At 38.9% G+C, this 15,285-nt stretch overlaps 1 protein-coding gene across 1 annotated transcript in view; it reads right to left on the reverse strand.

Annotated features, from left to right (window-relative positions):
- The window catches only part of LOC112051290 (inverted formin-2), a 117,502-nt gene that overhangs the window by 8,117 nt on the left and 94,100 nt on the right, over positions 1 to 15,285 (reverse strand). The window contains exons 8-18 of the mRNA XM_024089870.2: positions 10,673 to 10,811; positions 9,189 to 9,368; positions 7,943 to 8,063; positions 6,620 to 6,819; positions 5,847 to 5,951; positions 5,307 to 5,467; positions 4,544 to 4,732; positions 4,104 to 4,230; positions 2,430 to 2,582; positions 744 to 938; positions 11 to 133 (exon numbers count right to left, since the gene is read on the reverse strand). Coding sequence (XP_023945638.2) covers positions 11 to 133; positions 744 to 938; positions 2,430 to 2,582; positions 4,104 to 4,230; positions 4,544 to 4,732; positions 5,307 to 5,467; positions 5,847 to 5,951; positions 6,620 to 6,819; positions 7,943 to 8,063; positions 9,189 to 9,368; positions 10,673 to 10,811 — 1,693 coding nt within the window. The remainder of the gene's footprint in view (positions 1 to 10; positions 134 to 743; positions 939 to 2,429; positions 2,583 to 4,103; positions 4,231 to 4,543; positions 4,733 to 5,306; positions 5,468 to 5,846; positions 5,952 to 6,619; positions 6,820 to 7,942; positions 8,064 to 9,188; positions 9,369 to 10,672; positions 10,812 to 15,285) is intronic.

The following is a 15,285-nucleotide window of genomic DNA, read 5'->3' on the forward strand; positions in this document are numbered from 1 at the left end:
TAAGAATTACCTTAAAGCATTCCTCAAGTTTGAATGAAACGGGATCTTCACAAAAGAAGTCTGCAAGCTGCTTTCTCATGCTCTCCACTTCTTCCATGTCTTTGTTTAGAGCCGATACTTCTCTTTCAGCAACCTGTAGAAACAAAACCATAATGTCAAAGTCAAAGGTCGGTAAACCAAAACAAATTTAAAAAATACTGCCCACAAATTTTTTTCTTAGTCCACTTTTAGTAAGTCATTCGATTCGAGCTTTTAATTAACTGCCTGCCCTTCCATATTAATACCATTACTTACCTAATCTCCTTTCCCTTACCCCTATTAAGTGGAGTCGGCAAAATATGTCAATCTCTTCTAGTCGCTTCTTGTCTTCTATCGTTCTTCAACTTATCATCTACTACTTTTACACACAACAACACACATATCCTCTTTCACATACTCCAACCATCTCCTTTTCATTTACAATTTCATCATTCTTCTGGTAAAATGACATTCATCCCTCCGCATCACATGTCTATAATTATACATTTTTACTTACAACCAAGTGAAACGACAACTTCTCTTCTATTGATGATCAATCAAATAGTAAAATAGAACATAATTTAAAAACAACAATTACACTCGCACGCATGAAATATTGTCTACAATGGGCTGCTACGAAGCATATTATGTTGTTCACTGCAACTGGTGGCTACACTTTCTTTCCTTTTACAAAGTCTTTGTCGTATGGATAATTCGAAATGTACCTGTAAAAAGTCCCACATCTGCTCCTTGATGTCGAGATGCGTGGTGTTCTGTATGTCTCGCTTGAGCGTGCTGATTCGCTGCGACAGCGTGTTGATCTCGTTGTGGAGTTGCTCCACACTCGCTTTGGATGCTTCTTCCAAAACACGGATGTCGTCAGCGAAGTGGATCAGTTCTTTGTTTTTGCGTTCAGCTTGCTGTGAATTCAAATCAACTATGTATGATGCTGTGTAGCAACCGTTAGAAGTACTTAAGGGAAAAATATACTTGCGCCTTTTCCAAGTAAACCCGCTGCTATCTTAGACTGCATCGTCACTTAACATCAGGTCAGAACGGTTAAGGATTATAATATAAGGTTACGTCTTTTATTTACGCCACGTGGCGTTTACTGCTTTCTATAGTTAGCTAGCAAGAAACTATAAAGTGGCGCAATATCGTCGCACTTGAAAGAGATGCAGTTATGATTACTGGTATCTTAAATATACTCGTCTCAGTTCTTCGACGAAGTCCCGAGATTAGCAGAGTAGTGTAGCGAGGTGCTCGACCTCCCTACACTACTATGCTAATCTCCTCCTCGACCTCCTCGAACCTCGACTCGCTAGGAGAAGTATGACTCGGGCAAAAACCGATAACAATTGGAAGTTGAGCGAGGCAAGGCTAATGTTCACACCAAATACCGTGATTTTTTTAATCATGGCAACACTGCCCCGGGGCCGTAAGAACTTCCGCCCTGAAGTGACACCCTGAAAGTTCTAGGTTTCCACCTGTTAGTAAAACAGCGAACACGCGTGTAATAAGCGACAAATTAATTATTTTGCCTGTGAGCAAAAATCTCCGCTTATCGACTCGAGTCGCGCACAAAACAATCAACAGTGTGTAGTATGTGCAAAGTGCCGTGTACGAGGCGTCACATGAGCTCATCAAGCCTAAGGCAGAGGACTGCCGCGCGCCAACGCCTCCCACCCCACAAAGACAGCGCATGATCACTACCGACAAAAACGTACCGCCAAGCGATTTAGCGTTCCGTCGTGTAGAAACCAAAAGGAGTGTGGAATTCGTCCTACTCCTAAAAAGTTATCTCGCTTCCATCTTAGATTGCATCGTCACTTGCCATTTGGTAAGATTGTAGTCAAGGGATAACCTGTAGAGAATAAAAAATAAATAAAAAAACGCCCATAACCGCCGTTCTTTGGCCGGCACAGGAAAGTTCAAGTTACCACACTACCCGCCTCCTTCTTTTACCGACGCTAGTTCGCGCCTTTAATTTCCCTTAACAGCTAAATTGCACGAGTTGAAGCGAAGTTTATGTCTACACTATCCACTAAGTACTTCGATTAACTTCGATTGATTGACCCGGTGGTAGAATTGTGCAAACCAATAGGGCGCCGCGATACGCATAATAATAAAATCGATGTCTTGAGTGTTGTTGAAGAAAAAAGAAAAAGAACCAGAAAGAGGGTAGATCGATTCTGCCCCTAACAGCTGACTTCACTTCTCATCTCGCAACTTCAGTTCCGTCGTGACCACGATCCATGCAACTGGGTCGAAATATCGACATTAAAAAATCTCGTCTTTTTATCGTGGTATGTACCCGTTTAAATAACATTCATAACTTCGATTGACTTCACAAGTAGTGTATTGAGGGTGTATATAGTAACTCGATGCATAATGTCGATGGCGTTACTCACCATAGCGACGTAGTGCATGAGGTTCATGCCGGGCTTGTTGGCGCGGATGTCCGACAGCTTCTGTAGCGACGACAGCTTGACCCCCGCCGCGCCGCCCGCGTACCCGCCCGCGTTCAGGAAGTTGCCTGCTATTAGCGCTATGTATAGGATTTCCTGAAAGAAAATGCACTGAATTAAAAAAAAAATCTATAACAAGATCCCCAAGACTGTGATGGACCTGCCAATGCATAGCTTTAAGCAATGTGTCAAAAAACATTTAAGTACTTAGTCGAGGTTACTACAACATTGACGAGTTCCTCAATGATAAAGTTGCTTGGAGGCCGTTGGATCAGCTTCCACCTTCACACAAAAAGAAAAACTGTAAGAAATTGTAATGTTGTCATCAATTGTAAATTATAATACTGTATGATTTTTTAAAAAGAGCAACTGTTGAGATTCTTGCCGGTTTCTTCTCAGCAGAACCTGCCTTCCGAACCGGTGGTAGAATCTTTACAAATAGTCAAAAGTGCTTGTAAACTGAGCCTACTTGAAATAAATGATTTTTGAGAAGAAACACAAAAGAATCTATATAAAGCTGAAGGGTTTGTTTGTTTGATTGAACGCGCTAATCTCAGGAACTACTTACTGGTCCGATTTGAAAAATTATTTCAGTGTTAGATAGCCCATTTACCGAGGAAGGCTATAGGCTATATATTATCCCTGTACTCCTACGGGGCCGGGAACCACGTGGGTGAAACCGCGCGGCTTCAGCTAGTATTAAATAAAACCGACCAAGTGCGAGTGCAAACTCGCACACGAAGTGTTCCGTGCCGTTCCGTATCTATAAAAACGGCAAACTATTATGTCTGTTGTAGTTGTAAGAAACCCCTTTAAATATTCATTCTTATTTAACTCAATATTGTGAGAATATTTGAAATATCTACATGTTGCTGATGTCAACATCGAGCAAAAACGGGCAAAAAAATATCACGTTTGATGTATGGGAACCCACTAATATTATTCTGTTTTTAGTATTTGTCATAGTATCGTCAACTGAAATACACCATCTGTAAAAAATTTAATTGTCTATTACGATTCATGAAATACAGTCAGCTCACTGGCAGACTTACAGTGGAGTTTTAGTAATAGGATTCAGTTTTACCCTTACGGCACTTTAAATATTCCAAAAACCGTTATTCGAAAATAGGTGGGAAAGTATTTTAAGAGTGAGACGAATATCTTAGCATTCCATGGATTCACCGAGCAGGTGCCGGGTCCATCGCGTGGTAGAGAGAAAAACTCCGAGCAGGGTCCCGGACTTGTGACTACAGGTTGTAGGGTTAAGGAATTCCTTGACGATCGATCAACACTCCCCGTTCTCCGCTCGTGTTGTTCTCCCTGCCGTCAAATTTGGTAAGATCCTATTAGAACAGCTTTGGATACTCGTTCCAATATAGAACTAGCTGCACTTCAAGAGAGGCCAAGGTCTTTTAGCAAGTTATAGAGAGATTTTGCTGGTTAATCTATATTAGATTAATTATTACGTAAATATTCCATGGTTACGTACATTCGATGGACGTCCACAGTTGGACATAGATCTCATGCATAGACTTCTAAACACCACAGTTTTGAGCTGCCAACATCCAGTAGTTCTGCTACATATATAGATTATAGACAACAAAATAGTGCACAAACCTGTATAGCTCTGGAGGAGGTGAGGTCGTCTCCGGCCACCAGTATAGCGTTGATGGCACTCTCCAAGTACCCCGCCGTGGACGCCCACTCCTCCTTCAGCAGCATGCACTCTATCCTCAACTTGTAGCTGTAAACATACCAAATGTATAGAATTCGTATTATAAGTATAGATTCTAGATGGCGCTAGTAGTACTCTATGTCACGGTAACGTTTGGTGTTACAAATGGTATAAGTAAAATCTTAAATTGCGAATAAATGTATCGAATTCGACCAGTTCTGTTATAAGTATAGATATAGATATAGAATAGATAGAATATAGAATAATTATAGGTAGATATAGAATAGACTATACAAATCATACCCACGTGGAATGGTGATATAGATATACACCAGTACATATGTATTAGTATGGACTAGTGTTACAATAGCTTGAAACCTACTTGGGTAGCTGGATAAGCTGCATGAGGAACTTCTCAGCGTTGCCCAGCTTGGTGACGTCACCGCTGAACGCTTTGAGCATCTCGCACTCGTCCATCTCGGGCAGGATCTTGAGCAACCCTCGCAGCTTCTCAGTGCCGATGTCGTCGTGAGCGCCCTCGCGTATTAGCTGGATTATGTCGTCGTTGGAACTGGAAATTATAGAAAAAACAAAAAAAAATATATAGAATAGTTTACAGTTTTTATAAGTGCCCTATCCTTTTTGAAAGTCGGTTTATTAGAATGAGATTCAGATTATGATCAATGACATTATATGCTACTAGCCGACGCCCGCGACTACGTCCGCGTTAAACTTTCACCTACCCCTACCCTATCCCTACCCTACCCCTACCCTACTCCTACCTACCCCTACCCTAGCCCTACCCGACCCCTACCCTACCCCTAATCTATAAGTAACTTTTGTGGTTGATTTTTTACACCTTGTGTCTGAAAACCTCAAATATCTTACGAAACCCTATTTTTTTCCAAAATAAAACTTGTGGATAATGTTGCTTTCGAATGGTGAAAGAATTTTTAAAATCCATCGGTCCAGTAGTTTTTGAGCCTATTCATTACAATCAAACAAACATACAAACAAAGTTTTCCTCTTTACAATATTAGTGTAGACAGACATGTCACGTGTCGATAAAATCACTGCAAAAAGTTAGCCGAATTTAGCTACTCCACTGAGCGCACATAATTTTGTTCTCATAACTGAATAAATACCTTCGGAACTGCTTCAAGAAAATGTTGACGTTGAGACTCCTCTTGCCATCCAGGAGTGTGATCTCAGACGGCTCCTTCCTCGGTTTCCTCTCCCCGGAGTTGTCACAAATTGGACTTCGACCAAGACGTGGTGATGAACCAGCTGAACCCGGTGGCTGTACCTGCACAATAATCATTATTCTTAGCCCAAGACTATTGAACTATTGGTGGACTATTGGACCAAGGCTCCTTAGAGGAAAGGTGGTTAAGGAGCTTACGCACCACGCAACTTCAATGAGGTTTGACGGGCAACAACGCAACTCTATATACAGAAGATATAATATGGACTACGACATAGTCCGACCCAAGGCGATGAAGCCTGGTCCATTGGCACAATGGGCTAAATCCAACAGGCTGCTAGTTTTTAAATGCGCGGAATAACGCTACTGAATGGCCCTACTGAATAGCGCTACTGAATAGAGTTACTGAATAGCACTACTGAATGGCACTACTAAATAGCGCTACTGAATAAAGTTACCGAATAGCACTTTGTATAAATACCTGTTGGCAGAAGAGTCCTTCGATCTCGCTCCAGTCAAGTTCCGTCTTCGGCGAATGTTTGTGGCTCGACGCTACGATCGACCAAATGTTGTTTTGACCGACTACCTAGAGAGAAAATTATTTGACCTATAGTTTGATAATTCTGTGGTAACACAATAAGTACAAGAAATAAGAAATTTGCTCGACTTGCGGGGGCACTGCCGTGCCCTCAGATATTATTCTATTCTATGGTATTTATTTATATAAAAAAAAATGTTAATGATTAACTTATTTTAATTAATGAATCTTTCGTTAAATAAATATGCTTGCAAATAATAATCTTTAAACTAGCACAAATAATGTAGATTATACCTAAGTACGAAAATTTATTATTCGCTAATAAAGAATGTTACGTGATTATCCATGAAAATATAAAATTCACTTAAAATCACTTTTGTAGTGACTGCATTAAAACTTAACTGATATTTATTTATTGTGATAGGTAGGTGGTGTCGCCAGGTTTAAGGTTATCAGCTGAAAATCAGCGCTGTATGTCCAATATTCTCTTGGTACATGCAGCACAATGCTGAGCTGGATGCTTTTTCAAGGTTGTGCCAAATATGACACATTGGTGTTCTGATGTTTAGACTAAGCGGTTTGAGTATTGAGCACTACACTACAATTATTCTATTAAGTGGTTAAGGTTAAATTTATTTTTTTGAAATAAATGTTTTTTCTTTCTTTCTTTCTTCTTTCTTACCTGCATTAATATTCAAACTTTAATAAGCACTCACTTTATTGCTGGGTATTTTGTTCCAATTGATGGTCTTCATTTTTGTCTTCGGCAGCGGCGTCTCTTGTTGGGGTAGCTTGATGTTGAGCGCGGGCGCCGGCGGGGGTGAGGGCGCGCCGAGCGGTGGGGGAGGGGGAGCGCCGCGCAGTGCGGGGGGTGCGGGGGGAGCTGGCGGCGCGGGTGGTAATGGTGGGGGGATCGCTGGAATAGAAAATCAGAATTCAGCTGATTAGAGTGATATCCTTATCGTTCGAGATCTATTTGACAAGGATAGTATTTCCTCACAAGTAGGTCTTCATTATCAGCCCATTGTAACGGCTTATAATGTGGGTATATGGTGCTTAAACTCGATAAAAAATTAAAAAGCCTCAATAGCTCAACGGTAAGAACGGTTGGATTCATCACCGAAGGGTGGTGGTTCAATCCTCACCCCGTTGGTCTATTGTCGTACCCACTCCTAGCACAGTCTTTCCCGACTAGTTGGAGGGGAATGGGAATATTGGTCATGATTATATAATGATTTATTTATTTTGCTATCATCCGCGAAAATTCGGCGAACCCATGCGACAACGTCACCCAGGTCCGACAAAATACTCTCTACGTACGTTTCACCCCGAAACCGGAGCATCCTCAGGAGATGTTGACTCTACAACGTGCAATTGCAAAGTCTTGTCAAAGTTGTAGAGTCAACATCTCCTGAGGATGCTCCGGTTTCGGGGTGAAACGTACGTAGAGAGTATTTTGTCGGACCTGGGTGACGTTGTCGCATGGGTTCGCCGAATTTTCGCGGATGATAGCAAAATAAATAAATCATTATATAATCATGATGAACTTCCGCAAAGTAACGCCTGCTTCTATCCAATATTGGTCATGTTATAAAAAATATGGCAAATATTCTTTAAACTTAATACACGGCTTTCATCCATTTTGAAACAATTACTATAATGACCGGATTTTGCTTCTGGTTGGACCCCGAGAGACCTCTGTTCTCAATTGCAGTTAAACTTAGCCACCATGTCATGTAGAAACCGAAAGTGAAGATTTTTTCATTCTTCTAACAAGTTAGCCCGCTTCCATCTTAGATTGTATCATCACTTACCATCAGGTGAGATTGTAGTCAAGGTAACTTGTAAAGAACGCCTGTTGTTATTATTTTAGCAAAACATATGATAGACAACATTGATATTTCTTCTGAAGGCTGTTGGCCGGGACTGAGTGATATTATTGGTTAGGCTGCTATTGGTCGACAGTGTGTCATATTGTCATCACAAGATATGTCGCGGCCTTTAGAGGCCTTTAAAGGTCACTAGAAGATAGATCTTACCGGGAGGAGGAGGCGCGGGCGCGGGCGGCGGCGGCGGCGGTGGAGACAATGCTCGTTGTAGACTCTGCTTCCGGTTGGACCCTGAGAGGTCTCTATGCTGACACGTGCAGCCCACCTTAGCCTGAAATTGTCACATTAAAAAATCTGTTACGTTAGTTTATATTTAAAATAACTTGGGAATACCTTGCAGAAGGCAACGGGAAACCACTGCACTATTTTCCCTAGTCGTCAGTATGGAAAAGTCTCAGAAAATAGAGACGAGTTCAAGAAACTGACTGCCAACCTTCGCTAGTCGGAGAGGCACCTTAGAAAGAAGAAGGGAATACCTTCAATATTTTACATAGAGTAACTTAGGCATATAGTCGATAATTAACATAGTATAACTTAGGAATAGTCAATAATTCATTTAGTAAAATTTAGGCATACGGGAATACAGTCAATGCTTACATGAAATAACTTAGGAATACAGTCAATAATTTACATAGAATGTCATATAGGGATATATAGCTAATTATTTACATAGTAAAACTTTAAAATACGTAATCGTAGTGGTAATACTGTCGATATCCACGAGATATTGCAAATGGCAGTCCACACTTCACTAGTAAGCTATTAGCTACTTCATAATATTTATCAAGGAATCAGTTTGGCTACGTCATAATTTAAGGAATATTATTTACTCCGAAAATATTCATTTTAGAACACATGTTCTTCAGACATTTTTAATTAAGTTATGGGAAATACTCCAGAGCATCCTGTATAAATTTAAAAGAAAATTATACGACTGGTTGATAAGTAAAACCTACTATAATGTCAAAGAACTATTAAAATAATAATTGTAAAAATGTTAATTGTAAAAATAATGAATTTTGTATATTGTATTGCAATTGTAACTTTATTTTATTTTTATTTTTAATTTAATTTGGTAATTATGACTATTGGTGTTATTTTTTCTGTTTTGTTTGTAATTTCATTTAATTTAATTTAGTAATTGTGACTGTATTTATCTTTTTCTTAATCTCATTTCATTTAATTTGGTAATTGTGACTATTTGTATATTTATATTTGCACACTATTAATTTAGTGGAATGTTGTATTCTTGCAAATAAACAATAGGTAAACAATATACCTACTTTCAAGTAAGCCCGCTTCCATCTTTTGAGTGCACGTCACTTACTCGTGACATTAGACGATATCGCAGTCAAGGGCTAACTTGTCTTAGAAAAAAAAAGAAGTAATGACTTACCTGTACACTGGGTGCTCTGAGGAGTTTGGCAGCATCTTCCCTGGTCTCCAGGAGTGTGGCTCGGTGCACCAGTGTCTCCGCTGTGTCCCACACGATATCGCTGACCGCCTCTTTGGGGTCTATTCGCAGTAAGTGCTGGAGAATGCTCAGGAATGGGATTTCTTGTGGTGTGTCTGAAACCTGAACAAAACGGAATTTTATACTATTATTTCCATCGATATAAATCGTTAGATGGGCCCCTCCATACTAATGAACGCACAATTTTATGTCAATGCACAAAGACGTGCATGCACATCTTATCTTAGTACGTAACAAGCGCATGCTGTGAATGGACGTGGACTTAAAAATATATATATATTTTTTTATTTTAATCCCTTAATTATGCCTTCGTCCTCACAAGCCACCATGACTAAAGAGAAATGTATTACGAGTGATGACGTACTCAATATGCAAAACCAATGACAATTCCGCGACGCTTAGAGGCCCATCTAACGATTTACGATCGATGATTATTCCTCACATGTATACTAATATTATAAAGAAGAAAGATTTGTATGTAACGAATAAATAAATAAATAAACTCAAAAACTACTAGACCGATTTGAAATAGAAATATTCTACACCAATGGAAAGCAAAATCAGGGAGCTATCCTGAATATAGAAAAAGAAAGCTTTTAAAGCGTAATGTGTAAGCCATAAAGAATTACACAACAAGAAATGTGGACGGCTCGAACGCCACGAGATTACTGAAGCCGACTTAACGGCGAGCGTAAAATCGGCTTCAAAAACCTTATATCGCCATTTGTTCCCGCCCGATCGCTACCCCTCTCTAACTCCCTACTCTTTACGGAAACAAGTCGCGCCATCTAGAATCGGCGCGAGCCAACATCCAATCAAGCGTATCAATAGGCCTGCAGTATAAACCTAAGAAGATTTTTTGCATATAGGCAGTTTAGATGTCTAGAAACTCTAATCACATTTTTATTAGTGAAAATAATCTCGTAGTTGTAATATTTTATAAAACAAAATTGTATTTTTATCACGTCACCGCAAACGCCAATCATAAACTATCACGTCATTCGCTACAAGGCATCGGTTTGTGATTGGCGCTTGCGGTGACGTGATATATCACATCACTGCGAACGCCAATCACGCTGTTATCTCTATGAATGACGTCACTTGCTAATGTGTTGTGTTTTGGCGGCAAAAATTTTACGTAGATATTTTTTCATTTATATTAAATTTTTTACTGGTTATTATTGACGGGACAAAATAAAATATAGCTTATAATATTTCCATAATTCAGTTTAAAGACTGTTTACAAAAGATTCAAGTAGCCTATTTCGTATCACAGTGTTTGTGGTCACATTATTCCGAATTTTATTTTTCTTTTTTTCTGTATATTTTGTAGGTATGAGTAAATGTCGCAAAGTATTTTTCTCCTACCCGACACTTTTAATCCGAGTGTTTTTCTATTAATATACCTGTTTCAAGATAGCGTAGAACACGTCTAGATGCGAGTTGAGGTTGATGCCCCCCGGGCCCTGCGCCTCGTCGCTCTCCCGCTGCTCCTCGAACACGTCGAGTTGGACGCCCAAGTTCGGGTGACTGGCAGCTTCATGCCTGGACAACAGGTGAAATGTATTTTAGATAGTACAGTCACTTGGTGCTACGAAATGAGGTTACCTGAAAAGATTTCCGGAAGTTTTGAAAATTGGTAATCTTATAGATTTCGATGTGCTCCTTGCAAATTTCAACTTTGCCACCTCGTAACTTTGCCGCTCGCGCCGCTTTTTTGTAAAGATGGCGTCTAATAACAGTTTTTTGACAATATCTCCTTTCCGATTCGTTTTACGATTAAAATAATATAATATAATATAGCCTTTATTAACAATCTTACAATTTACATTTCATCTTAATCTAACACGTAAAATATATAAACAGGTTTATGTAAATTAATGCATATTTTGTTTTTTTTTTTTTAGACACCGGTTTTTGGATTGTCTTGCTTTTCAGCATAGGCCTCCCCAAGTATTCTCCACAAAGATCTGTCCTGTGCTTTCCGCGTCCAAGTTATTCCTGCTATCTTTTTGATGTCGTCTTCCCAACGACGATGCGGTCTTCCTTTATTTCTTTTTTTGTATCTAGGACACCATTCTGTCACTTCTTTGGCCCATTTTTCAGTCTTGCTTCTTATTAGATGTCCAGTCCATTTCCATTTTAGTTTTCTAATTTGGTATTTAATATCTATAATCTTAGTTTGTTTTCTAATTTTAGTTAATCGAACTTTATCTTTTAATTTTATGTTAAGTATACTCCTTTCCATTCTGTGTTGACAAACTTCTAATGATTTAATATTTTCGTTAGTGCACGATTAAAATAGGTATGTAATAAATTACACTAGAGAAAATTTCCTTTAATTTATGTAATGACCTTTTTTTTTGTCAAATCAATAGATTTAGCGTACGGCCGTCGCAAAGTTTACTTCAACATTCGTTTTGCTCAAAACTCATTTCCACAACACCATTAGCGTAAGAGGCGCGTTTTTTTATACATATACACCTAATATAATAAAATAATTGTGTACACCTATCTAACGTTTCTGCTTACCGTTTTACTTTACTTTTCTTCTTTGTAATGTATTTCTTTTTGTAATGTAGTCCTAGTCCAACGGAAAACATAAGAAAATTAAGGTCTCCACGATACAGATGAATCTAGTGTGGAGACCACAGGCAATCAAATACTTGGTTTTTGTATCTATTAAAAACGTTCCCTTACACCTGAGGAGGACCCTATAATTCATAGCAAGCCGATTTCTCAACGTGTAGTAAAATATTTTTCATTAATTTACGAAGAATACTTGTTGCTATGGGTGTAGATGTATACAGTCGATGCTCCCTGTATTTGATTATCCCGTAAAGGACCTTTCTCTCTACTTGACTCGTCTTTGTTCTTAATGGTAAGTAAGTAATATAAAATAATCGACAAAATAATAATTTATTATCTTCAAACATTGCTTTCCTGACACAAAATACGTCATTTATCCAGTTTGGTGGGCCTAAGCTTCATATGATGGCCTCCGTGGCGCAGTGGTATGCGCGGTGGATTTACAAGACGGAGGTCCTGGGTTCGATCCCCGGCTGGGCAGATTGAGATTTTCTTAATTTGTCCAGGTCTGGCTGGTGGGAGGCTTCGGCCGTGGCTAGTTACCACCCTACCGGCAAAGACGTACCGCCAAGCGATTTAGCGTTCCGGTACGATGCCGTGTAGAAACCGAAAGGGGTGTGGATTTTCATCCTCCTCCTAACAAGTTAGCCCGCTTCCATCTTAGACTGCATCATCACTTACGATCAGGAGAGATTGTAGTCAAGGGCTAACTTGTAAATAATAATAAAAAAAAAATCTCCTAAAGAGGGAGGCGATAATGATGAGTGAGTTACACTGACTTGTTTTAAGATTTTTTACATAAAACTACACCATTTCATAGATATCCGATGAGATATCACGTGTTAAGGAGAAATCGAATAAAAAATCAACCTAACAAATCGCTGTAATACAAAAATATATTCAAATCGAGTCGTTAGTACGTTTATTAGTAATATTATTCACCGCCATATTTGGCGCGGCCAGCGTGGGCCCACGCAAAGCCTTTTATGGCGTTTTGGACAAACGGACGGTGGACTTTAGACCGGAAGGTGTAATTGGTCCGAAATACTCAGTATATTGTTAGCAAATTATTTCTAAGAATCGTTTGCGTTTAATCAACGATATCAACTTGGATACTAAAGATAGGATATCGCTTTCATGAGCTTGAATTGAAAATGTGAAACAAATAGGTAGCTTTAAGTTCGTAGATACCGTGATAGCCCAGTGGATATGACCTCTGTCTCCGTTTCCGGAGGGTGTGGGTTCGAACCCGGTCTGGGGCATGCACCTCCAACTTTTCAGTTGTGTGCATTTTAAGAAATTAAATATCACGTGTCTCAATCGGTGTAGGAAAACAGCGTGAGGAAACCTGCATACCAGAGGATTATCTTAATTATCTGCGTGTGTGAAGTCTGCCAATCCGCATTGGGCCAGCGTGGTGGACTATTGGCCTTACCCCTCTCATTCTGAGAGGAGACTCGAGCTCAGCAGTGAGCCGAATATGGGTTGATGACGACGACATTATAGCTCTCGTTTCATTTTCATTTATTTGCTGCATTTTAGAGCTTTATTGCTTAAAATTTCAAAATTCAAATTCAAAATTCATTTATTTCAATTAGGCTTACTTTACAAGCACTTTTGAAATGTCAGGATTATATCATAATATAATTTAATGTAATGGTGGTAATAATAGTCGAAAACTTAAAATTAAAGTTACGAGGGTTCCAAACGCGCCTTGGTCCGAGAAGATCCCACAACAAACTCAGCCAAAGTTTTTTTTTTGTTTACCTTAAAGTAGAATGCATTTTATTTAATATAATTCTGTAAAAATTAAGTTTAGTTCTCTAAAAAAACCCTAACTAGATTCAAGGGTAACGACTTATCTATACTAATGATTAGTTACAAGCTTTCGTAAAATAGTTTCAGAGAAAAATTTTAATAAAAAAAATTCAACCGACTTCCAACTCAAAAAATAACTTTAACTAAAAAGCAAAAAATAACATCCTACCGATGTGCTACCTTCTGATCAGTTTGAAGGCGGTGCCAAGCCAGTGATGTTTTAATTAAATACGTTTAAACTACAAAACTTCTGTGGTTATTCCAGAAACAGCTTTAATTAAAACACGACACTGGCTTAGCACCGCCTTCAAACTGATCAGAAGGTAGCACATAGGTAGGATGTTATTTTTTGCTTTTTAGTTAAAGTTATTTTTTGAGTTGGAAGTCGGTTGAATTTTTTTTATTAAAATTTTTATTTTTTTATTTTTAGTGTTAGCATACCCACTGCGTGTCACAACCTATCTAAGTGGAAAGTTCTTATCAATACAAAATTATCAAGTCCAAATACAAGGTAGCTACTGTGAGCCGTCGAGGAGTTCTCTTCAGTGTGCTTCATCTTCATCACCAGACCCTTAATACAGTCGCAAACCATCTAGGTGGAAAGTTCTCATCAATACAAATTTATCAAGTCCAAACACAAGGTAGCTACTGTGAACCGTCGAGGAGTTCTCTTCACTGTCCCTCGTCTTCATCATCAGACCCTTAATACAGTCACAATCCATCTAGGTGGAAAGTTCTCATCAATACAAATTTTTCAAGTCCAAACAAAAGGTGATTGCTGTAAATCCTTGACGAGTTCCATCGTCTGTGTTTCGGCTCCATCATCAGACCAACTCCAAACCTTCATAAAGTTGTAGTGGTTTAAAATACCTTATGGAAACACTAATAAACGTACTAGCCGTCTCTACAACTTTCGAAAGTTCCCCTCAATTTCTCCAGGATGCCATCATCAGATCCTGACATGAAAAAAATGGGACCACCCTGGAAGTAAACCCTACAAAACAAAAAAGAATTTTCAAAATCGGTTCACAATTGACGGAATTATCGCTGGACATACATAAAAAAAAAATAAAAAATAAAAAAAAAACATACATACAGCCTCCTCCTTTTTGGAAGTCGGTTAAAAAAGTGGCTACTGTACTTCAGAATGATTTAAGAGACAATTTATTAATAAGAGTTTAAAGCTGTGAACACACTGACAACTTTTATTACTAAAGACGTCATTAATACATCATATATGGCTCACTGTTGAGCATGAGTCACCTTTCAGAATGAGAGTGGTTAGGTTAGTCCCCCTCGCTGGCCTATTGCGGATTTGCAAACTTCACACACGTAGAGAATTAAGGAAATTCTCCGGTGTGCAGGTTTCCTCACGATGTTTTTCCTTCACCGTTTGTGAAACGTATATTTAATTTTCTTAAAACGCACATAATTGAAAAGTTGGTTGTGCATGCCCCGGGCCGGATTCAAACCTACGCCCTCCGAATCTAAGGCAGAGTCATATCCACTGGGCTGTCACGGAGCTAAAGGCGTAACAATCATTATATTATATAAAAAAAATACATACAGACATAACGTAGATATTGAAATAAATAGACGACTAATTGAAGAT

This window comes from Bicyclus anynana, chromosome 22 (assembly GCF_947172395.1).
Source record: "Bicyclus anynana chromosome 22, ilBicAnyn1.1, whole genome shotgun sequence".
Taxonomy (NCBI): Eukaryota; Metazoa; Arthropoda; class Insecta; order Lepidoptera; family Nymphalidae; genus Bicyclus; species Bicyclus anynana.